Source organism: Lissotriton helveticus, chromosome 1_1 (genome assembly GCF_964261635.1).
Source record: "Lissotriton helveticus chromosome 1_1, aLisHel1.1, whole genome shotgun sequence".
In the NCBI taxonomy this organism is placed as follows: Eukaryota; Metazoa; Chordata; class Amphibia; order Caudata; family Salamandridae; genus Lissotriton; species Lissotriton helveticus.
In genome coordinates this window covers 1966240052-1966266241 of record NC_136057.1, presented here as the reverse complement: position 1 = coordinate 1966266241, position 26190 = coordinate 1966240052, and the positions used below count along the sequence as shown (strand labels likewise).

The window sequence follows — 26190 nt, the reverse complement described above, 5'->3', positions numbered from 1 at the left end:
TCTCATGCTGCTTTGATTTCTTAGAAAATCCTCACTATACAAGATTCAGACCTAGCCCTAAAATTGTGCTGCTCGGCGACAACACTATGGTACACGGCGATACCTCTTGTGATACTCGGCGATATCACTACAAACGAACAGATGGCTTGCGTGACTAATTTCTCGCCACACAATCTATACCGGTATAGCTTACAGATAGGCACGAAAAACGAACTTAACAAGTGTTAAAACATTGATCCTATTTTCATACCATGACGCAATCCTTAGCAACCAACATGTTACCTTGGTTACTCCTTAGCAACCATCAATTTCTGCTACCAGATAATTGATCCAGCGGGCTATAGAAAATATATCATAAACTACGCTACCCAACTTCATAACCTATAAACAAAATTCTATACTAAACATGGACCCATTTATGAACCTGATATATTTTGGGCCTACTGAATCAGGTGGTCAGAATAAATCTATATACACATTATCTACACAATATATACATTTTTATACATTTGCAGAAAGAATATTGTCATTAGAATAAAACCCAACCATTTAAACGACCACCATAGGCGACGTGATCTAGCTAATGGTAACCTACACTTCTGAATAACCAAGACCAGCTTGTTTGTCAAAAGTAAGATTTTATTTTCTAAATTATGGTATATATGTTGTAAGTCTTATAAATGAAATTTATTTGCAATAAAGCAAGCATGATGGTAAGAAATAAGAAAAGTACAATTTAAGCAATTGAATCAGTTTAAAGAAATTATATAAAGTTTAGCATTTCTAAAATCTATTTCCCTAACTGAGCTAAATAGACAGAAATTAAAGTAAAGTTCTTTGAGGATTCTTACGTGCTCCACGCAAAGTCCAGCAGCACATCACCCTCATCGGAAAGTCAGAAAGCAGCAGCCAGCCCAACCCTAAGGGCATGACTTTTTATACCTTTCTACGCTAACTAAACTAGCAAAGGAAAGTTTTCAGAAATACTCGACGTCCCATTGGCTGAGAGTGACAAGTGACATGTCACCCGATTCTTAAAAAGTTCCACAAAATCATGTCTTACAAAGACCATTGTCTCTTCCACGTGAAGCCAGAGGCTTCCTGCGATTGCAACTTTGTTTTAAGTCATCCTCGCAGCTTCCATAGTCTTACGGTGCAACTTCCGCGGATGCCAAGTTAAGGACTGACAAAAAGTTCACTTTCGACCTTGGCCATGTCCGACAGAATGATGTCAGCTCATCAGTTTTTGCTTTGTGAATGCAGCTTCAATAAACGTTTTAATTCAGAATGGGCGTCTCGTGACTTTCTGCAGAATTACAGATCAGCTTTTATTTTGCGGCTCAAATAGCTAGGCCTCAAAAGCAGGCAACTTATGATTTCTAGTATAAAACAAACACAAGAAAAGTATTAATGTAAGAAATAAAGTATATTCTGTATCCACCCCATGGTTTACTAATTAATTAACCCACCCGATTAATCAAAATGTTACCTAGCCATTGCAAACAAATAAAGCAGCGTTTATATTTACCAGTCTCCGTTTTTCTATGAGACCCTTATGCACCTAGAATAGTAGAAATGACATCACACAGACAAGGAAAAGCAAAACAAGCACATGCTTATTTTAAATATGCAGCAGTTAGTAATGACAAAAACGAAAACAATAAATTATTTTATTATTTTGCACGAACAAAAAGATGCAACATTTATGCACGTTTATGAGCACACATGTTAGTCCCCCCACGTGTAAAGTTTAATCTAGGTTGTATTAGCACGACATATCACAAATCATTAATAATTTTATTCATGTTATGGAAATGTGACTTTGCGAGTTTAAACAAAATTTTGTTTTCTATCTCGCTCCATCAGGAGGCGTGAGCACCCCAGGCCCGCTATGGGAGCCTTCAAGTGGTATGGCCGGTGCATAGGGGACTAGCGTTCTGGAGAGGTACAGGCTTCAACTGTGGCATTTATATGCCCCAGCCAGGAGGACCGGCGTCGGTGTTGTGGTTTTAGTGGCTAGGTGGAAGAGTTTTGTGATATAGCCCAGAGAGTAGGGGGGTAGTGTGGTTGCAGTGTCTTCACAGCCTCTGTCTGCAAGCCAGCAGCCTATCTACTGCAGTTGTGCGGCTAAATAGTAGTGCTCGAAGCAAGGTGCGGCAAGGCCCCCCTGAAAGGTGGGTAGATACAATTTTGCTAACGCCATCCTGTGCCGCGTGTTTCCCCAAGAAAATCCCGAAGTAGTTAAGTGAGCGTGTGAAAGGAGGACACCGGAGCATATAGTGGCAGGTTGGCGAAGTAGTACAGGAGACGGAGAAGGATCACCATCTTGGATAGTGCTACCCTGCCAGTGACCGCTAGAGGGAGTGTTTTCCAGAAGGGCATCTGTGACTTGATGGCTGTCAAGGCCTTTCCCAGCACACCGAAAATATTTAATGATGATATTTCACTCAATAAATAGGATGTGAAGGACCTTTATGGGAATCTTTAGAAGACCGATTTATGTATTTAGTTATTGGATTTTGTAGAAAACAACTGGAAATTGCCTCAGAGTGCTAATTGTAGACAATGGCTAATGATCACAAAGGTGAGACAGGATGCTAATATGCTTCAGAATATTAGGGTCTTCTATAGAAAAATCGTTCAATAGGACCTAAAGTGTACAGCAGAAATGAAGTACCCGAGGTGGGCCATCAATCAGGTTTAAAGGGAGAAGGCAGTGTATGGAAGATGATGATGTCTTAACCATAGGCATAGTGGATAAGGAGGGTCTTAGAGTCACACCGAAACTAACAGAGTATTTTTCAAACCTTAGTTGCACAGAGAGTCACCTCTGAAGAGTGGAAACCTGTTTGTGGATAGATCTGCTATTGAATGGTTAGCATCTGTATGGTCACTGGATTGATGGTTATGGTTTGTGGACGTTAAATTTCTCGAGGGTTGCAAGAGCTAGATAGCTAGATAATCCTTGTGAGACATTCTGGGACATCGTGATGCCATCCCATGGTGACCATATGAAGTGCCTTGAACTGGATTTTCATATTGATAGGTAAATAGTGAAGCGTTTTGAGAGAAGGTAGTATACAACTATGGAACTTTATATTAAGGATAAAAGGAACTGCACTGTTTTGGGACTTTCAGAGATTGCAAATATCTTGCTTGGCAATTCTGCACAGATGGCATTATAGTTAGCCTGTTATGAGATGGTCACTGTGAGAAACAAGGAAACATCAGAGAAGGGGAAATTTTTCACCGTACACAAAGGTGCTGAAGTGCACATTTAGGGTTCACATTTACTTGATTTATGAAGGAAAGTTCATTGCAGAACAGATTACCTAGGTTGCATGTTTTCTGGGTTGGTCTAAGAAAGAGCCCATGCTGTCTGCCTGCAATGCAGAGACACCTGAGATGAGGTAATAGTTGAAGAGGATTTCTAGGTCAGAATCAGCGTGGGATACAGAAAGCATACTTGAGTTTGTGAGAGACATCACCTGAAGATAACGTGGCATTGACAAGGTTAGTGATGATAGGCAAGTGAAAGAAGGAAACATTAGTGAATATATTGTATTGGAGATGTTGGTGGGTGGCAAATCAGTTTAGAAAGACAATGACTTCTGATTCTTGGAATAGGAAGAAATTTATAGGGAGACCTTGCATTCAAGTTCCATGTTTGTGACTCGACCAGATGGTATGTGGGAATGTGCAATATTTTCTCTTAGGTTGGTGAGGTAAGTCCAACAAATGTGATGATAATTACTAGATGTATTCGATTTTAAAAAGTTAAGATTTGGAGCAAGACATTGAGGTTTTAGTCGTCTGTTTTCAAGGGTCCGCTACATATGGCGGAGTTCAGTTGTGTACCATTCATTTATTTTCTCATTATCCCGATTGTTCAATGTGTCCTGAGTGGGGATAGTTTAGCTAGTGCTGTGGTCGCTTTACTTTCCATGGGCTCAGGGCTTACCTTGGGGTTGTGCATGGGATATATTTTATAGTACTGGAGATAGGAATGAGAGACTTAAAGTGGATGTATTCAAAATTCCGTCATGGGTGGGATGAAGAGCCCCCTAAGGTTTGATGGTAAGCTCATTTATGTAGACATTTACAAGGACACATCCTGTTCAGTAGAAGGGCTGATAGCCAGATATATGGAGTTAGGGGCTTAACTAGAACAAAAGATAGAAACTGTTATGCTAAAATATGTAATACTTTATTCGATATTTATCATAAAAGTACAAACATACAAAATACATAAGAGCGATCTACCCAGAAGTATTACATTTCCAACAGAACAGCACAAGACAATTAAAAAGGAAAAATGAAAAAAGTGGGTTTTAAAACAGAACAATCATCCTAAATAGCTTTTATACATTTCCCAGCAACTTTGACCGGATTATCCAAGCACCCGCGAGGTATTTTGCAACCCCACAGACGATATACATAGAGGCAGTGTTGGTTAGCATTATTCGCAGGGCTGATCTGTGATCCTTCACGCCCAAAACCCTACACACTGGTTTCAACCATTTATTCCTAACTTGCTTATAAGCTATGCAGGCGAATAGAAAGTGGCCCAGGGTTTCCTCCGGGCAGCTACATCCTGGGCAATTTAAGTAATGCACCCCCTTGCTTTTCCAACCTTCCATGAATTTCTTGAGAGGCAGAGTACCATATCTCAGCTTCATAAACAAAGTTCTGTCTCTAGGTAGCTGGATAAAATCCAGAAAGGGTTCCAGCTTACAAGTTGGCTTATGATCAAGGAAGTTGGACGTCAGTGTTCCTAATTTGGGATTGACATGAACCTTGGCCTCAACCCAGTCCCAATATAATTTTTTAACAAGTTGTTTAGCAGGTGGACATTGCGAGGCCCAAGACTCTCCCAAGCCTATTGTTGTTGCTAACAATTTAAGGTTGTTAAGCCACTTTATCTTGTGGTTGACATTTAGGGATATTAATTCGTCCAGCACTCGAGCATATTCTATTAATTCATGAGTCCTTCTAAGCCGCACCCAAAATAACAGTGGCCTAAGATGGATTTTATCAGAAATTGGTTTTTTACCCATGTCAAAGAATAATGGTAACAAAGGGGTTGACACTGGGAGTGAAACCAAATCTCTAATGAACTTATTCTCTGCCGATGACAGGGCCTTAATATTTTCGGTACCCCATAGTTCAGAACCGTAAACTGCCGAGGCTACAGCCTTCCCTTCATAGACTGCCAACGCTGGGGCAACCGGTCTGCTAATGGAGAGGCGCTGGTTCTTTAGTATCGCTCCAGAGACCCTTTTGAGATTAAGTACCATTTTAGATATATGGGAGCCCCAGGACATATTGTTGGATAGCCTAACCCCCAGGTAGTCAAATTCGTTCACCACCTCCAGTTGGGACCCACACAATGTTATATGTACCTTCCTAACTTTTCTATTTGCACATAAAACCATTCGTTTTGTTTTCGAGGTATTTATCGATAGACCGCGCTCTTTATAAAAGAGAGCGAAACGGTCAAGCAATTTTTGCAGGCCCATCGGAGTCTTGGACATCAGGAGGGTATCGTCCGCAAAGAGGAGTGAAGGAGTCTTTTCTCCGGCAAGGACAGGTGCATCCGCAGGGTCCTCCCTCAAATGGTCCACCACCCCATTTATAAAGAGGGAGAATAGTGTTGGAGCCATCACGCATCCCTGCCGCACCCCTCTGTTGACTGATACCCTCCTTGTCAATTGCCCCTGACTCCCCCACCGTATCCTTGCAAAATTGTCCTCATGTAGCATGATGACCAATTGCAGCAAATAGCTTGGGAACCCCATGGACAATAATACCTCCCATAATTTAGCTCGTGGAATAACATCAAATGCGGTTTTAAGGTCAATGAAAGCCAGATAAAGGCTGCCCTTTTTGATAGATACTGACTTCCAATAAACCGCACAGAAGCGAAACACCTGGTCCATTGCACCAACATTCCGCCTGAACCCGGCCTGGAAATGTGTTAGTACACCTTCATCCATAAGCCATGTCTCTACTCTACTTATAATGACTGCCAACTACCTTTTGGAAGGTGTCAATTAAACTAATTGGTCTGTAGTTGGCAGGGTCCTCTCTATCACCTTTTTTATAAATCGTGATCACCTCCGCCCCCTTCCAAGATTCCGGGACGGGATGGCCTGACTGGATTAGATTCATTAGGCATGCTATTAAATCTGCCCAAATTAGAGGGTTGTAAGAAAATAAATGTCCAGGTAAGCCACCCGGACCAGGTGCCTTGCCTGGTAGAATATTAGAAATAGCTTCTCGGACCTCTCGCGGGGTGAATGGGACAACCTCGATAAGAGAGTCCGTTCTTAGGTGGGACAAGGGTGATGGTGTTGGGTTAGCTTGAGCAATATCATCAAAATATAATTTTGAAAAATGGGAATGCCATTGCTGTTCATTAATATGATTTAAAATAGGATCAACTCCTCTACGGTTTAAAATATTAATTAATTTCCAAAAAATTACTGGATTCTTAACATAGGCCGCGATTTTAAGCTGCTGCCAATGGTCCTCCTCCCAATTTCTTTTAGCTTGAAGAATGGTGCTCTGGTAATCCCTCCTGGCCAGTCTCACTGCTATGGTGTCTTTCGATTTTATAGCTAAAGCAATAGCCTTCCTTTTGTTCCTACATATTGCTGTATACCAAGGATTAGTCTTTGGGGGTCTAGGGTCAGCCGGTGGGTTCCCCTTAGAGTTTTTAAGGAAAAACGTTCCTATTTCTACTGTAAAGTTCTGGTATTGAGCTAATGATTCCGACTCCGAAATATTTAGGTTGGCCAAATCCATCACTGCAAGGCGGGAGGTTTCGGTCATAACTAGCTCTTTGATACAGTTAAGTTTCCCCTCTTCGCACCTAACCACATCCCATCTTAGTTTCCTATTGCAGTTAGAAGGAAAGACCTCCTTGGTGATCAACTTCGGCCCCACGTTCTCACATAACCCATTGTTCCAATTAATTCCCATACACAAAGGGTTGTGGTCGCTTTCTGAGGACTGCCTGACCTCCATATCTACAAGATTGGCCCAGGATTGGACGTCTAAAAAGATGTAATCAATTCGCGATGGGGAGCCTATCCTATTGTAGGTCATCGCCCCATTGCGATCAGAGATAGTCCGCCCGTTAAGAGCCCGTAAGTTATGGTCCAAAGCCAGAGCATTCAGCTGGATTGCCCTGGCGGACCATTTCCTGATGGGAGCCAATACTAGAGGGGGTATAGATTGTCTCCAGTCCTCCGAGCTCCAACCCAGTATATCCTCATCATCCAGGGGTTCAAATGTACAATTAAAATCGCCCCCCACTAGGATTTTTGACCCAGGAGGCAGTTCCGATATTTTGGTGTCTAACAACTCTATTATTGGGGAGGTTAGGCCACCCTGTGCCCCTCTTGCATAGACACAAAAAAGATGTATAATACCCCCATGGGGGCTTTTTAGAGAGATATGCAAAATATCATTGGAGGGGACACTGTGCATAGTGACCACATAGTTTAAATTTACTTTCACCCATATGAGAAGGCCTCCCGACGGGCGACCTTTCCCTGAGAAGACAGCCGGAACGTGATAGGTAGAGTACCCATTTTTATATTGCGGGGACAGACACCAGGTTTCCTGAAACATGCAGATGTGGAAGGGATCAATAAAATCATTCCAGTCTGGAATTGTAAGGTTTTTCTTAAGCCCTGCTATGTTCCAGGAAAGAATATTAGTGGGAGTAATAGCTGGAGTCGGTACAGTAATTAAATGTATGGCACCCGCTTCTTCTTCACTAAAACTAGAGCCACAGATCTCCAAATGTGCTTGGTCCTCCCTAGCACAACCAGCTTCAGCCCCTAGAGGGTCTAGCGCGTCCCTCAAAACTTCTTTATCCGGTGTATTTGCATGTGTAGAGTCATCTTCGACTTCACTTAGACTAGGGCTGCAGGTTTCCACATATACTGGGCCTTCCCCAGCTCTATCCACATCAACCCCTGAATCGTCCCGCATTTCCCCCGGAGCTACATTACCCGGTAGAGGGGCTGGGAGTCAATCAACGGCTTCCAACCCACTATAACGATTAAAACAAGATATGGGAGGAGGATTAAACTGTGAACCTGTCCATGCCCCATTGAGGGGGGTAGTCCCATACAGGGGCCTATCAGTTCTTCTGGGGACTGTACTCCACCTTCCGTTGTTGCCGCCATCCCACTGGCTAGGGTTATTAAGATGTTGACCAGGCCATATCCCATTTTGCTGGTTGACGGCAGGACGGCGCCCACCAGTTGTTCTTTGCGTTAAAGGCCACCCTCCGCTGTTACTACCATCCCAATGATTTGAGTTGTGGTCCAACCAAGGCCCCCCTCTTGTTCCTCTTGTTCCTCCTCCCGTTTGGTTAGAGCCTCTCAACCAACTCCACCTGTTACTACGATGGTCTGTAAGCATATAGAAATAGGATAATGGTTTAGCTAGAATTGAGGAGTTAATGTTACATGGGGGCTCTGCACATATATGTTCAACCGGACACAACCGGACGCGAGTCCTCAAATGTCACAGCAACACAGTCCCCTTGTATGTTTTTTTTATTCTCACCTACCCATGGGGCTCTCTCTACCATAAGCATATTACTATGAATATTTGGTGGTAATGGATAATTATTATCTAACCAATGGCAGACTTTATTTTTGAGAGCCCAAAAAGATTCTGTTGTTGAGGGGGCAAGCTCAGGGACGCCTGTTAACACTATTACATATGGACAGGCGTCAGGTGGTAAACTGATATTGCGACGTATTTTTGGGTTCACAGGTGGGGGTGTCGGTAAATTAGGTGCCGAGATGGGGAGTCCATCAGAATTCTGGGGTTTGCTAGAGGTGTTAGATTTCAACTTAGCTACACAATTGTTGGTGATCATAGGAGTGGGTGGTTTAGGTGGAAGTGATTTATTGGCCGAATTGTTCCCTACTGGCTGCTTAGGAGGAGCTGGTGGTTTGGTACTAGACAAAAAAAGGAGTACCCAATGCTTTTTGAACAGGGACTTTTGGTGAAGTTTTTAGCTCCAGGTGTAGGGCCTGGAGCTGCTGTTCAATCCCCTGCAGTCTAATCTCCAAGGGCGTAAGTAGAGATTTAATGAGGTTGGCTAGGGAACTAAAATAAAAACCATTTCTATCTTCCAATCCCTCTGTTGTTTCATCCAGGCTGCTTGTCTCCAGGAGGCTCGCAAGGCTGGTATTTGAAACTGTATCGTCAGGGATACTCATCAGGATGGGGTTGGATACGTGGTTTTCCTCTACTCTCACAGGACTGTTGCCCAAGTTAGCCATACTATCCCTTCCCTCAATATGGCCACTATTGATGCTGGCAGATTCAATAGGACCCCCTGCCCCTTCATCAGCCTCCATACAATCACTACTTTCCTTACTGGTTGGTTTAGGCCGTTTAGGGATAGCACCCTCTCGTATGCCCCTATGGTTAAGTGGCTCTTCCTGACGGTTGATGACTAACTGAGGGGTCACAGAGGGGATAGGGAGGGCTGGGGGAGAGGGAATCAAAACAAGGGGATCCAAAAGGGGCTGGCTGGGTGCTAATGAAAGAGTGGGTTATGGGAAAGGACACAGTTAAATTTGATTCAGAAGTTTGATGAGCTTTTAGTGGCGTACGTGCAGAAGCTATAATACCTAGAGATGACCTTCCCGCTTTTGCAAGGTCCAGGGACACCCTTCTTTCCATAAGGGCAATACCTTTGTCAATTAGGGAATTAGTACGCACAATAAAGTTATCTAGAGTGCCAGTTAATTTTGAAGCACCAGCTGCGGTCGCGTTTCACGGGTACACATTCCTAAAACAAGGAAATAGACCTAGCTAGCAATACACAGCACTACAGAGTACAAAACAGTTCCTTTGAGGCATGCAGTACACTCACAATAATAAAGGCCACAGAGACTACGCAATAAAATGAGTTCAGGCCCAGACCAGACTCTACAGGCCACGGAAGGCCACAGAGGGCCTGCCCTTTGCCCGGGCTTCGCCCCGGGCAATGCCCCGCGCGCGTCCCGGAGTTACTGGCCTTCTTTTATTCCCTCCAGGCAAGTGGGCGTAGCCGCTGCGGGAAGAGGCTGCAGGTGTGTCCTGTCCTGGCCTCGCAGCGGTGTTGGTGAATTCAGCGGCACGCCCGAGGAGCGGGGGCCGCACCCAGCAACAGTCGACAACAAAGCCCCAGCAGCAACCACGACCTGAAGGTCTCCCGGTGAGCAAAGCAATGAGTGGCACCCGCGAAGCGGGTGCCGCGAAAGTTATCCGTCGACCAGGCAAGGGGGCGTAGTCGCTGCGGGAAGAGGCTGCAGGTGTGTCCTGTCCTGGCCTCGCAGTCCCGCAGCGGTGTTGGTGAATTCAGCGGCATGCACGAGGAGCGGGGGCCGCACCCAGCAACAGTCGACAACAAAGCCCCAGCAGCAACCACGACCTGAAGGTCTCCCGGTGAGCAAAGCAATGAGTGGCACCCGCAAAGCGGGTGCCGCGAAAGTTATCCGTCGACCAGGCAAGGGGGCGTAGCCGCTGCGGGAAGAGGCTGCAGGTGTGTCCTGTCCTCGCAGTCCCGCAGCGGTGTTGGTGAATTCAGCGGCACGCCCGAGGAGCGGGGGCCACACCCAGCAACAGTCGACAACAAAGCCCCAGCAGCAACCACGACCTGAAGGTCTCCCGGTGAGCAAAGCAATGAGTGGCACCCGCGAAGCGGGTGCCGCGAAAGTTATCCGTCGACCAGGCAAGGGGGCGTAGCCGCTGCGGGAAGAGGCTGCAGGTGTGTCCTGTCCTGGCCTCGCAGTCCCGCAGCGGTGTTGGTGAATTCAGCGGCACGCTCGAGGAGCAGGGGCTGCACCCAGCAACAGTCGACAACAAAGCCCCAGCAGCAACCACGACCTGAAGGTCTCCCGGTGAGCAAAGCAATGAGTATATGTAGATTTCATGCTGTTTTGGGTGAGACTGAGGCAGCCCATGTAACAAATGGTTTATTGGCATATGAGTCAGTAAAGCCATCAACCCCAAGGTTCAAGTTTATCACGCAAGCACAATGGCTCATTTAGAGAGAAATAGGATGTCTTGTGACAGTTCCAGGTGGAAGATAATATTCTTTTTGGATACAAATTAGCTAATGCTGCATGATTCTTGTACATGACTTCGAATCATTCTTTGTGATACATTTATCTTAAATACAAATGATGGCTGGACCTCAAATTTACCTGAATTTGTTCCAGACACCTCACTTGATTTATTTCATAGCTGGACTTAAAACTGTGCCTAAGTAGATAAAACGTTGAGCGGATTTGTGATGCAAAGCAAACACTCATTTTCACCTGACTTTGTTCCAGACACCTCACTTTATTTATTTTATAGCTGGACCTAAAACTTTGCCTATGTAGATTAAAAATGTGGATTTGGGATGCACAGCAAACACTCAAATTCACCTGACTTTGTCCCAGACACCTCACTTGATTTTTTTCACAGAAAGAGGCCAGGGCAGTTACTAGAGGCACAAGGTGAGGAAAATGTGGTGGGTACTTGTAATCAAGACCCAGCTAAAGACACCATCTTTAAGTTACATCAGGTGAACAAAAGTTTGCAGCTTGTACATACGAATCATCTCTAATGCATACTTGTCATGACAAATAATTAAACATAGATCATTAGATGAAGACGGTAGAGAGACCAGGCTTGAAATTGGACTATCGATTTAAACATAGTTCAGTGGCCAATGTAAACATTTTATGTAAAAAATCATTCCAGACATAGGTTTCATAGAAAGCACATTGGCAGACCAATGGTGAGGACCAAAAGATGTCAGAAGCAGAGAGCCAATTTCAGAAAATCTAAGACATTGCATTTGATGGACGGTTTTAGCTAGAATGCTTTTATGAAATTGAGTAGCTTATAGAAATTGTTGTTTATGACTAAATCAAACAGGGACTAGAGATCCTGTAAGAATTTATGTTACTTATGTTAGTCCACCACTACATATGGCACACGGAGCCTATAAATGACAGTTGGCTCACTAATGATGATCATGGAAAATTACTGAGCATGTCATATTAAGTAAACTTTCTTTGGCACTAAAAGCATGAATATAAGAGCAAACTACCACCTTATGTGGAAATGTGACATGCTCCTATGAAAGAAAGATGGGAGGATACAGACCAATATCTTCTTTGTGAAGGACTTGTTTGCAAGTGGAACAAAAGGAAATTAAGTGCATTGGTACAGGAGACAGAGGATGATGACTTAAAAGGTCATTCTACAGAGGAAAATAATAAAATTCAGAGTACATAATGACTCTAAAGCAACGTTTTGACTACAATGTCAGAACAACCATAAGATGACGTTGGAAATTTTTTTATCATAATATAGGAAGTTCGGGCTGGATTGTTCCCATGAGGCACAGGGTCAAGGCTGATTTGCTTATAGCCATGTCTGACCTGGGGTGGTGTGGAGTGCAAAAAAACGATTGATTTAGGCCCAGATCTCTGTACTGGGGTGAATGTATGACATTGTTCTGCATTCTGTCCATCAAATGTTGTTTTTGCATTTGTCACCCCGAGTGGGATGGGTATGCTCAAACGTGAGTCCCATGCTCTCCACACCACTGGAGTCAAGCTATCCAGGCTGATGAAGGCTGATAGCCAGAAACCGGTCCTTGGATGCTTGATTCCGGTCCAGGAAAGACATGGCTTGGCAGTTCGGGCTGGACTGTTCCCATGAGGCACAGGGTCAAGGCTGATTTGCATATAGCCATGTCTGACCTGGGGTGGTGTGGAGTGCAAAAAAACGATGGATGTAGGCCCAGATCTCTGTACTGGGGTGAATTTATGACATTGTTCTGAATTCTGTCCATCAATTGTTGTTTTTGCATTTGTCACCCCGAGTGGGATGGGTATGCTCAGACGTGAGTCCCATGCTCTCCACACCACTGGAGTCAAGCTATCCAGGCTGATGAAGGCTGATATCCAGAAACCGGTCCTTGGATGCTTGATTCCGGTCCAGGAAAGACATGGCTTGGCAGTTCGGGCTGGACTGTTCCCATGAGGCACAGGGTCAAGGCTGATTTGCATATAGCCATGTCTGACCTGGGGTGGTGTGGAGTGCAAAAAACGATGGATTTAGGCCCAGATCTCTGTACTGGGGTGAATGTATGACATTGTTCTGCATTCTGTCCATCAATTGTTGTTTTTGCATTTATAGGAAAAAGTAAGCCATTCAAATGTATCTTCGGTTTGGTAATTAACAGATGTAATGAATTAATATAATTATTCCTAGGGGCACATTTGGTTTTAAGGATGCTTATAAGTTTCTCCTCATTGTTTAATCATTGTTTATTTTTTATGCAATCCAAAAATGGATACAATTAAAATGTCACATCAACTAAATCTAAATATATACATTACCGCCTTTATATAGTATTGATAAAATAAAATACTACAAGAATATTCAATAAGCAAACAGCTCACAAAATACATTATTTTCGATAGCCCAGACTTTATAAATAAAATTAGCCACCCATATCTAAATACTGGTAGTTGCATTACTCTTACAGTTGTACAAAAGTAAGTATATCTCTAATCAATAGTATGTTATACTTTCAGAACAGGAATCACCTATTTGTATCCGCTTAATCAGTGCATATGACACTAAAATACTCAGCCTCCACCAGATCTATAAGGCACAAGTAAAACAATTAAAATCACCATATTGTATACCTTAGGTAACTTGGTTGACTTGCTTATTTAAGCAAGTAACTTAACAGGAGTAACCTTTTTAGTACAATAACCCTAGGTTATATTAATCTCCTCCGTACAGGAGACTGGCTTTAGTGTTTGGAAATATATTCACTGAATATGCATTGATATACAGTTGGTTGAAGACGTGTTCCTTGCTTTGAAGCCAGTGCTTCTATCTCCTACAGAAGTGTGTCCCTGTTTGTAGACAGGAGTCAAAATACCAATATATGAAATGAATAGCATGGGCATATAAAACTAGGAGTACAGACTTGGTTACATCTATCACTGTGAATGACCTTGTGAGGTACTGGGGTAGGAACAAATGTATAGAAATTCAATATTCAACCCATGGAATGCATCTTGAACGGACTTCAGACCTACATTTATCCAACGTATATTTTGTTTATATCTGTGAAGTGGGAGCAATAATATTATTTAGACTAAGAATCCTAAATGATGAAAAAACAAATAAAGGGTGCTGTTTCTGCCGTGCTGTACAATCACTACTTACATGAGATGGACAGTTGCAACTGAGAGGTCGCTGTTCATTACTCATTTTTATGGCTTGTTTAAGTGAGCAAAGCAGGGGGTTGCGGTGGTACTATTTTCATGCAGAAATGTGTGTCTAGCACATGCATGCCAATTTTAGCACAAACACTTGCTGTATATCTTTGGAGTGGAGCCGGTGAGAGCTTTACCTTTAGTTGTGAAGTACAGCAAACTGGAATTTGAGAAGAACTTTTCAAATTTGGTCAATGAAAAATTTCCCCAACCACTGCCAGTATACCTCAGGATTTTTCCAGCAACATGATGTGCCACCCATCAAAGGAAGGACTTCCTTCAACTAGAAACCAGCAACAGACTTCAAAGTATGATATGGCTGAGACCTGGGTGGAAAGGGGGCTGAAGCTCTGGAGTAGCCATGTCAGAAGTGGCATGGCTTAAATGGACCATAGCAAGAATGGAAGCGAGCAGTGTGGCAAAAAGCATACAAGAGATGGGGGTGAACAGCAGATGTGCATGGCGGGGTCCCTTATTAAGGACTGTATCTGAGTATGGGAAGTCTAACTGTGACCTCTCGCAGTAGCAGGAATGAGTAGACAAAGTTAAGGGACACTGTCCATCAATGTACATGATTTTTGTGAATTTTTCACTTCGAAATCCTTGTGATTTTATTTTTAACTTTGAAATTGTACGCCTACAAACTTCACAACTTTGTGCAAACGCACCTGAGAGCCCAAAGCGAAATACCAATCAATGGTATTCACTGTGATTGAAGTCTGAGGGATTTAGCCTAAACTGATAACACACCTTGATAAACAGCTGCTTACTGGATCGATGTGCCTGCAAATCTCTATTGTAAGTTTATTTAGCTTCATGGTGGAAGCCTTTGCCTATTGCCATTAGGGTTATTTTATTCCACAATACTAATTGTGACCTGTGACCACAGAAATAAGATACAGTCCGCTAATCAGCTTTTAACCTTTCTAGACCAAACACCATTTGTAGGTTAAGTCAAAGACTGCTTTAAAAATTGAATGTGAAAACATGTTAGACATGTCATCCTTAAGGTGGTCTTTCTCCAGACTGTTTACCTTTTGCCTCCACGTTTTGCTAATTCTTTTTGTTGGCCTTAGTACTCTGAGCACTTTAACACTGTTAACAAGTGTTAAAGTGCATGTGCTTCTCCCCTAAACATGATGACACTGATGTATACCTGGTTGCTATATTTGATGTACTGCTAAGTCACTTGAAATGTGGTATACCATAAATCCAGGGTCTGTACTTCAAATGATACTTGTGGGCCTGCAGCACTAATTGTGTGACCCACGTTAGTAGCCTTTCAAACCTGTCTCAGGCTTTCCCTGGCAGTTCCTGTGTGTGCATTTTAGTTGCACTTCGACTTGGCATTTAATATTACTTTCCAGGCCTCAAACTCCCCTTATATTAAATATAAATCACACCGAAGGTAAGCCCTAAATAACGCTTAGGGCAGGGTGCTATGTCAGTAAAAAGTAGGACATGTACCTTTATGTTTTACATGTCCAGGTAGTGACAGTCTATGTTTCACTACAGTGAGGCCTACTCCTCTCTTAAGTTAGCATTGGGAATTCCTTAAAACACCTTTTAAGCTACAATTAATTCTCAATGTGGAGTTGCCTTTTCATTTTTCATATGTTTGGAATGGTAATGACAAATCCTCCTTACTGGTGCAGTTGATTTAACAGTACTGTTTTAAAAATGTCAATTTTAGAAAGTGGATATCTTTCTCCACTTACTGCTCTGTGTGCATGACATCTGTCTTCAATACATGCCAGGGGTGAGTGGCAGCTAAACTTTGTTCATTTGCTTTAAGCAGCCACATTACATGAAGGATAGGTGTCTGAGTACCCATCCACATACATCTGCATTCTGATGGCCTTGCAAGGGCAGGGTGGAAGGGAAGGGCTAACATTTCACTTGAATAGGCAGTGTCTTGTCCCAACACAAAGGAATGATTACGCCCCCCCCCCCCCAGAAATCTGGCAGACAGGACTAGGTTGAAAGGCGCACTTGTGCACTTCAGAGAGCTGCTTTGAAGTCACCCCCCACATCAAAGGAATTTTGGGGTATACGTTTTGGATCTCTGACCCCATCAAATCAGACACTTCTGGATCTTGAACTGAACCTTTGTCAGAAGGGCTGACATGCTGCTTAAAGGATTTATCTTTGGACTTATACTTGGAATGCCTGCTTTTCTCTTATGAAATGCTGCCTCCTGCTCTCTGACTCTGATGAAGGTTGAAAAAAAGTTTGTCTATCTCACAACACCCACTTGCACTTCCCAGTGCCCTATCTTCCGCCAATACATCAGCAGATAGCCATCACGCCACAGCACACCACAAATAATAAAAGAAGCAGATAGCCATCTCTTTATAGTTTTGCAACCATTGAAGATGGCCGTCTATTTGTACACATACACAGTGGCCATCTTGCAATGCATTTTCTTATGGTTTATGAAGAAGCATTCCAAGATGGCTGACATGCATGTGCACGCACAGGGGCAAAGTTGGATTTTTTTTATATACCATAAAAGTTCTACTCCAAGATGGCCACGGTATGTTCACCCATGTGCCTGTATGGCAGCCAACTTTATATTTTTTTCCATAAGTGATGGTAAAATCAAAACAAAAATTGGAAAAGCCAGCAGCAAGATCTATTGGTTTTGCCAAAGCTACATCAAGGAATATAAATCCTTTGCAGAACATCTCTACAAAAACCTAAGGGATTTGTTCCTTTTCAAGTTGTGTGGAAGAATATGGCTACCTTAAAATGACAATGAGTACAAACATATGCAAACAGTTGATTCAAATGGCTCAGGATCGGTCTTCTACAAGTGTATGGTGAGTTCAGATAATTGCCGAAAACATTGCATTGCTAAGAGAATCAACAGTAAAAACACTTCGCTCTATTGAAGAAAAAAAATTAAAAAATAGTTAACACTAAATGACAAATAGAAGTTTCAACATGTACCTTAATTCGGCCTTTTTCGCCTTGCAGAAGAATTAGTATCAGCTTCCCCATAAACATTAATCTCCCGGATAAGCTTAAATCAGAAGCCCATTTTTCAACTGTTCTCACATACTTGGATTTCGATCTCATATGATCCAATTGCAAGAGCATCGTCCACGTTCTACTTTCTTGCATGTCAACTGGTCCAGTACCTTTTGAATCCGAGCCAGGCACATCTAACTGCCCAAGGATATCATCCAGGTTCTGCTGAATCCAGAGAACCAGCTCATGTATCATGGGTTCACATAAGAGTTCTTGTGCCCGTTCAAGCAATTTTCCCTTCAATGCATTGCACTGTGATCTTGTTAGCTCCTCTGAAACCACAGATATACTTGGTGGACATTTTGGGTAGGTTGCTGGTAAGTGAAATGTAAGCTTCAGCTGTATCTCTGAATCTAAACGTCCTTTTGCATGTGTCTGAATTTTAAGGGTCACGCCATCCGTCTCTGCAAGTAATACAAACATTTTAATCACTAGATTTAACAAGCAATGTAAACAATGAAAACATACATTCAAATCGTACCTGTTAAACACTTTAATGGTTTATGATACTGTAAGTTTAACAACAAATCATAAATCGAAATGTATGCATCAGCTGTTATCAATAAATATATGCTATCAAAATATTGGCAAAACATATCCAGAATGTTAGAACCTTGGTGTTATTAGAAACTTGTCAGATATTTCAAAAAATAATATAACGTGGGCCATCATGGCAACTCCCGATGGAAGGATATTTTGCTTCAAACTAACAAACTATGGGATACGTTATATTATTTCTACTGGCCTAGACTAATACAGTCTGAACACTTGTCAAAAAACACAAAATGATATCAATTCATCAAATTTAGGCCTGTCTACAAAAATGAAATAAGGCAAAGGCAGATCTCTTGTTTGGGTGAAAAGAAAGCCAGCATAGCAAAAGGATGTTGTGATCTCAACTAGTTAGAAGTGAAAAGGAGGTTCATGTTCAAAACCCCGAAACCGGTCCTAGGATGCCTGTTTCCAGACCAGGGAGGACCTGGCCTGGCGGTTCGGGCTGGACTGTTCCCATTGGGCACAGGGTCAAGAAGACTGCTTTGCATATGGTTGGGCCCAAACTGGAATGGCCTGATGATACAGGCCTTACAACCACTATCGGCCTACTGTCCACTTTTTCCCTGGTTAGCTTAGAGGACTCTCGGGCAGAAATCTTAAAGATCAAATCAGGCTCCCCATTTGACCCCTGCCCCCCATATGTCCTCCACACCATGATAGATATTGTCAATCCCATTATAAATACCATTATTAACTCCTCACTTAACCTTGGCCTAGTACCTGAGGAATAGAAACTTGCAGCAGTGAAGCCCCTGCAGAAAAAACAACTTGCAGACCCAACCACTTTGACCAATTTGCGACACATTTCCCTGCTCCCAGCCCTCTGTAAATTAAACGAAAAATGTGTGAATAGGCAGCTCACTACATTCTTGGAAGCCAATAACACATGGCACCCTAACCAAGCAGGCTTTAGGTCCCAGCATTCAACTGAATCAGCCCTGATATTCACCTAAGGGTTGCAATGGACATGGGTAAAAAGGCGGTGTTGGTGCTTCTAGACCTGTCCGCGGCATTGGATACGGTCTCACATACCATCTTGGTGGACCAACTAGCCGCGGCAGGGATAGCTGGAAACGTATTAGGGTGGTTAAAAAGCTTTTTAGCCGAAAGGCGACAAGTGGTCACCTTAGGCCGGTTCAGATCCGAAGAAAAACCGCTTACTTCGGGAGTGCCTCAGGGCTTGTGTTTAAGCCCGACACTCTTCAATGTATATCTGGCCCCCCTGATTGCACTTATATCATCCTATGACATCTACACCATATCATATGCGGATGATACGCAGCTCATCCTGGTGATGGAGGACGACACCGGAGAAGCTGAATGGAAGCTTAAGAACTGCCTCAAAGCCACATTCCAATGGATGAGCGCAAACCATCTTAAATGCAATACTGGGAAGACCAAGATCCTGCCATTTGGGAAAGAGAATCTGTTTAACCCCCCCTATGGTGGCCGGAGGACATGGATGTCCCCCCCCAAACACCGTCACGTCAGCCCGGAATTTAGGGATCAAATTTGACTCTTCGCTGACTTTTAAACACCAGGCAGTAGCGGTGGCTGGAACATGTTTCGGCCTCATTAAAATACTTAGAAAATTCTTTGACCTCATACCATTCCAGGCACGGAAAATGGCTGCAGTAGCACTTAAACAACCCGCCTCGACTACTGCAACAGCCTATATGCAGGGACAAACAAAACAATTTGCCATAAACTACAAATGGTACAACATGCCGCGGCAAGACTGGTGTTGGACTGGAACAGAAGAACCTCAGCCACAGCAGCAATGGACATACTACATTGGCTGCCGATCCAGAAACAGGTCTTTTTCAAATTCCTTCTAATAACCTTTAGGGCCTTTCATGGGAAAAGACCCAGTTACATCCAGAGCATGTTTAAACACTACTCTCCCCTGCGGAATCTTAGATCTCAAAAAGCCAACCTCCTGACCATTCCCAACTTTAGACTAAAAACTAGAGGAGGAAAGACCCTGGCAGTCCTGGGGTCTAAGGCCGGGAACATTCTCCCGCCGCCCCTTCGCCAAATAGAAAGAGAAACAGATTTCAGAAAGGCCCTAAAAACCTGGATATTTAATCTATCAAGCACCATGTGCAAATCCCTAATCTGATAAAGCAGTTCCCTTTCCCCAGCCAGATCCTCACCTGACTCTGCCTATCTCTTTTTTTTTTTAAAAGCGCCAAGATGCTCCTTGGAGTGCAAATCGCACTATATAAAATACTCATTACATTTACATTACATGAGCAAAAAAAACAATGGATTTAGGCCCAGATCTCTGCACTGGGGTGAATGTATGACATTGTTCTGCATTCTGTCTATCAATAGTTCTTTTGCAAAACGCCATGCTTACCGCATAAATTTGTTCCTGGAGCTACTCCACCGTAACTAGTTATCTGTTTGTCACAATATATCCACTGAACTTGGCCAGGAGGGCAAGCTGCAAACTTGCCTCTATGGACCCCAGACTCCTTAACTCCTTTTGTGATGCAAATCTGTATGCCCCATACATCCGAGTTGTCTGTTTGTCTCAAAGAATACACTGTTAGAAGGAGATGTTTAATGTAGTTCCCATCCTCTCCCACATCGAATAAATGTTACCATGTAATGCACCCTGCAACTAGAATTACCACAAAGCATTCTTAGTTGTCTTTAACAACAAAGGCATAAGAGGCACAAGGAGATAAAGGGAACTGCAAAGAAACGCATAACTCGGTCAATGAAGATTTGAACTGGTGTTTTGGTTCCACAGACTGATACCTAAGCAGAAAACGTCATTATTTGCGAGCTTATGGATGTTTTTATATGCACTGCGTGGGGGTCCCTGCCTGCCATCTTTCCCGACTCCAACTGGTCCAGAACCAGGCAGCCAGACTAATTTTTCAGCAACCTAAACATCAGCATGTCACCCCTTTGCTGAAAACTTTACACTGGCTCCCAGTTGCACAGCGGTGTGTTTTTAAAATGACCTGCACCATTTTTAAATCCTTGTTTATTTGTGCCCCTGCCTTTATCTCTTCCTGTTTGCACGCCTATGTCCCTTCCCGTCACCTCAGATCTTCGGCTCATAATCTTCTGATCACCCCCAGGTTCAATCGCAAGAAACATGGGGGAGCCTGTTTCTCTTTTCTTGCTCCTGCTACCTGGAACTCCCTTCCTCTTGCCATTCGTCTGTCCACCGACTATCGTTGCTTTCGCAATTCCTTGAAAACCTACCTGTTCCGTCTGGCGCACGGTTAGCGGCCCTGATCCTGAATGTTCTTCTCCCACCTGGTCTCGAGCGCCAAGAAACCAATTGGTGTATGTGCGCGGTACCAAATCTTTTTTAATAATAATTTAATAATACTGCGCTAAACGTCTCTGGTGATTCTTGAAAAAGACTCCAAGCAGTTAAAAGAGAGCTGTGGGTGACTGGGCTGTTGATATAGGCTCCACCAAAAAAAATGGAACTTCATAAATGAATATCATCTCCCAGTCCCATCATATTTATTTAAACTTAACTCTCACTGATGTCATTACTTGTGGAAGATGAATATGAAATGTGAAAGATTACGTGCTAATGAGACTGTAAAAGTGTGCATGACTGTGACAATAAATTAATATGTTTGCACATTCCTTTCATTGTGGGGACATCTATTACTTTTTGGTGAAAATATATATCTTATGGTCATGACAAGTTAATATTGTGCGTGCAATATACAACAGTGTACATTATGTAGTATGGTTTTGTATTGTGAAAACATTTTTGACATCAGAAATAGTGTAGAGAGAGAAGGTGGAAGATAGGGTTAAGATTGCAGCTCATTTGGTGAATTTAATGTGTTTTTATTTTGTGCTGTTATAACTATTGACGTCATTATCAAACTTAACTCGCCGTTAACTTTAGCTTTATTTTCTGTGAATTTTACAGATTGTTATAGATGTATGTTGTATTTAGATGTGCTTGTTAGTCTCTACCTCCAGAATCTCCCTGTTGTCATGGAGCTGGATGGGTTCTAGTTCTTGGTTAGACAGTTGGGACGACTCAGTACTAGTGAGTGGTGCAGTGGCTCGTTTCTCCACACAAAAAACTAAGAACCTACTTGGAGTCCGATTTCTTCGGGAATTTGGTCTGCTGGTGTACATTCTGAATATTTTTGAATTCTGTTTTCTAAAATCCTTCAGATATTGAACTGTCTGCTGCTCAGTTCATTGAAAATTCTTCTGAAGGCATTCAATTTATCGCATAGTTTGTTTATATTTTTAGCTTTTGTTTAAAAAAAAGAAAAAAAAAAGAAAAAAAAACCATCTACTACGCAGTCTGTTAATCAACCCCCTCCCTTCTTGGAAAGCCCTGGAACGCCACAGATTCAATGGAGACAGTGGTTCGACGCATTCGAGACTTACGTTGGTGCTATTGGCGCTTCCCGATATAGGGCAGAAAGGAAGAAATATTTACTTCTGAACTGTTTGAGATTTGAGGGGAGGGAAGTGTACAAGCACTTACCTGACTTGGTTCTAGGAGAAGGTGAAATTCTTGATGAATATCAAGAAACTGTAAAGAAACTTGTTATTAAGTTTGATGTGCAACCAAGTTTAGTTGTGTTGAGGCACACATTTTTCAAGAGGGCACAACTTCAGAGTGAGGATGTTGATTCATATTTAAGTGCTTTACGCAAGTTGTGTGCAGAGTGTCAGTTTGGTGAATTTCGTGATCAATTAGTGAGAGATCAATTTATTGCGCATTGCAGTGATAAACACATACAGCAGAAGCTACTCACTATGGGGAATCCCACGTTAGAAGAAATTATAAGAGTTGCCAAGAGTCTTGAACTTGCCCAGACTTCCATAAGTCTAAGAGTAGCAATTCAAGGAGAGATAAGCCCAATGAGAAGGGCTTTTTCAAGAAAAACATATGCTACAGGTGTGGCTACTCACCACACACTAAAGATAATAATTTATGTCCAGGTAAGAATGCAAAATGCTATAAGTGTGGCAAGTTCGGTCATTTGGCGAAGATTTGCTACGCTAATGTGGGCAAACCTGAAAAGGTTAGTTGTGTGGTGGGTGATGAACATATGTCTGAAAGTGATATTGTTCAAGATTAAGGACATGATGGTCACTGTTACAGATGGTGGTGTGGTGTCGGGTGATCCTTCTGAGTGTGTAGACCCCTATGTGGACATTAACGTTGGTGATGTTTGTTTAAATCTTCTTGTGGATTCCGGAGCTAGGATAACGATGATTACTTTTGATTTGTTCAAGCAGTCTTGGGAAGATAGGAAGTTGTTTCCTCCTGATAGGGCGCCTGTCTCTTATGAGGTTAGCAAGATAGATTTGGAAGGCTACATTGAAGACGTCTTAGAATTCAAAGGAAGGAAGATACATGGGAAAATGTATGTAGCGGTACGTGGTCTGAACATACTGGGTTGGTACCATCAAGGTCTGTTTGGCATGGTGTTGAGGCCTGGTGCCAAGGAACAGGTACTTATTGTGTTGGATATGCCTGATACGTTGTGTCTCGAGAAAGAGTTCCGAGTGTTTTCTCTGATTCTCTTGGAGAAATTGCAGGTTTTAAACATAAAATTAAGGTTAAGAGCAATGCGGTACCTGTAAAACACAAGGTCAGGTCTGTGCCTTTTAGTTTAAGTGCTGATCTTAAGGCGGAACTAGAGAGATTGGAGAAAAGTGGTATAATTGAGCCTATCGAGTCTAGTTTGTGGCTTAGTCCCTTGGTGGTTGCGCGGAAGAGGAGCGGAGAGATTCGTCTATGCATTGATCTCAGGAGTCTCAATAAGGAAATTTGGGTGGACGCTCACCCACTTCCTAAAATCGGAGATCTTCTGGAGGAATTGAGAGATGCGCAGTGGTTTTCAAAAATTGATTTAGCCTCGGCGTACCACCAAATCGTGCTGGATGTAGAATCTAAGCACTACACCGCTTTCAACTCTCTTTTTGGCTCGTTTCAATTTTCTAGGATGCCGTTTGGGCTGGCCTCAGAGGCATCGGTGTTCCAAAGGGTTATGCAGAGTGTTCTCAAGGATGTCAAGGGAGTAGTGATTTTCCAGGACGATGTACTGATTGTTAACAAGTTTTTAGAACAACATGATCACACTCTTAAGTCAGTTCTTAGGAAGTTTGAAGAGAAAGGTATCGTTGTGAAGAAGAACAAGTGCGAATTTTGGAAGAGGGAAGTGGAATTCTTAGGACACTTAGTCTCTGGTGATGGTGTTTCTACCAGACCTGGTTTGATCAAAGCTTTGGTCGATTAAAGCTCTTTCTAACATGCTCAGATCAAGTGTCGTTTTTGTGTGGGATGAAGTTTGTCAACAGACTTTTGACTTAGTTAAGGCAGAGATGATCGATGCTAAGACCTTAAAGGCGTATGACCCTAATGTTTGTTGTACAATCACAGTCGACGCGAGCTGTTATGGGTTAGGGGCTGTACTTACCCAAAAGTCTGATGGAAGAGATGTCACAATTAGTTATGCCTCTAGAGTGTTAAGGGATCCCGAAGTAAATTACTCCGTGATTGAAAAGGAACTTTTAGCCTGCTATTGGGCTTGCGAGAAGTTTCGGACCTATATCTGGGGCAGAAAGTTCGTAATACAAACTGACCATAAGCCTTTGGTTTACATCTTGAGTGGTGATCGAATCAAGTATGCTACTCCTCGCATAGCGCGTCTCACAACCAAATTGCTGCAATACGATTTTGACACTAAACACATTCCCGGCAAAGAGAATCTCACAGCAGACATGCTTTCTAGACTTCCTTTGATGGATGATGAACGTTTGGATTTGGAAGAAGATAGGGAAGACTGTTTTATTGCTGCTATAGATGTTGCAGAAAATGGGGGATGCTGTGAGAGTGAATGGATAGATGCTCTGAATGCTGATGTCACTCTCTTGAAAGTCAAAGAGTATATTGTTGCCCGTTGGCCAAAGGAAAAGAATGTACCTTTCAATATTCAACCTTTTTGGAAGGTCTCTGAAGACATATCTATTGAGGATGGAGTAGTTATGAGAGATGGGAGGTGTGTTCCTCCTATGAAGTTGCGCGTGAAGTTGATAGATTGTGCACATGATGGTCATCTAGGGGTTACCATGACTAAAAGGCGTTTGAGACTGCATTATTGGTGGCCGTCTATGGACGGTGATGTTGATGAAAGAGTCGAGGAGTGTTGTGTTTGTGCCAGTGCAGAAAAGGGTCTGAAGATTGCTGCTCCTCCCCTACAACCTATTCCTCTTCCCTCAAAACCCTGGCTGAAGGTAGGGATTGATCTAGAGGCCCTTTCAATTTTCTTCCTAATCATCTACGTTTTGCTTTTGTGCTAATGGACTTTCATAGCAAATGGCCAGAGGTAAAGTTTTGCGCTAACCCCACTGCTAATTGTGCCATTCTCTTCCTTAGAGAAATTTTCATGAGGGAAGGGTTTCCTGAAGCCATAGTTTTGGATAATGGTGTTCAATTTGTCAATCCTGAAATGCGTGCTTTTCTGTCGGAGTCTGGTGTGAAAGACTTTAGAAGTTCTGTGGGACATCCTCAAACAAATGGTTTAGTTGAGAGAATGAACCGTATGGTTGTGGAGTGTATAAAGTGGGCTAAGAATAATAACTTTGATGTGGAGAATGCTGTAAGATCAATGATTTGGTTTTATCGCACAACCCCACATTCCAACACTAAAATTGCTCCGTTTGTTTCCCTCAGGGGAAGGTTACCAACTTCAACTCTCTATCCTGCTTGGTTGTTGAGAAAGGTTACTTGTCGTGTTGACAATTCTGAGTTAGAAATACGTGTAAAGACTGCCCAAGACAAAATGGCTGCCAGATATAATGCTAAGAATTTGACTAAAACGATTGCTATATCTCCTGGTGATTTGGTGCGTGTCAAAAATTATAGGACTGTCAGGAAAGGTTGTGATACCTTTGGTGAAGCTGTTCGTGTTGAGAAGGTGTGTGGTAATGCTGTCATGGTGGAAGGAGGACATTGGTGGAATGTTGGTAAAGTTGTCAAGGTGAAAGGAAGTTGTGACGCCTTGTCTTGTTCAAACAGTCCCATTTTGCATGGTGCTCAAGCTAAGAGTCCCATTGGGTGTGGGTCTCAAACTGTGTCTCCTCCTTGTATGTTAAATACTCCTGTTGTGAGGAAAACTACGTGTGACCCGTCTTCCTTGGAAGCTACGTTAAACCTTGTTTTGTTTTGGGTTCCTTCGCGGAACATTTTTTGCTGTTTTGTTTTTCTTTCTCTAGTTTTCTTTTTGTTTCTATAAAAAAAAGAGATAATGTTGTATTTAGA

The 26190-nt window shown here is 42.7% G+C and overlaps 1 protein-coding gene across 3 annotated transcripts in view; it reads right to left on the bottom strand.

Moving 5' to 3' along the window:
- The window catches only part of RWDD3 (RWD domain containing 3), a 424436-nt gene that overhangs the window by 13596 nt on the left and 384650 nt on the right, over positions 1-26190 (bottom strand). For all 3 annotated transcript variants that reach the window (XM_078644140.1, XM_078644133.1, XM_078644125.1), the window contains exon 3: positions 17271-17755. In XM_078644140.1, the coding sequence (XP_078500266.1) occupies positions 17271-17755 (485 nt within the window). The remainder of the gene's footprint in view (positions 1-17270; positions 17756-26190) is intronic.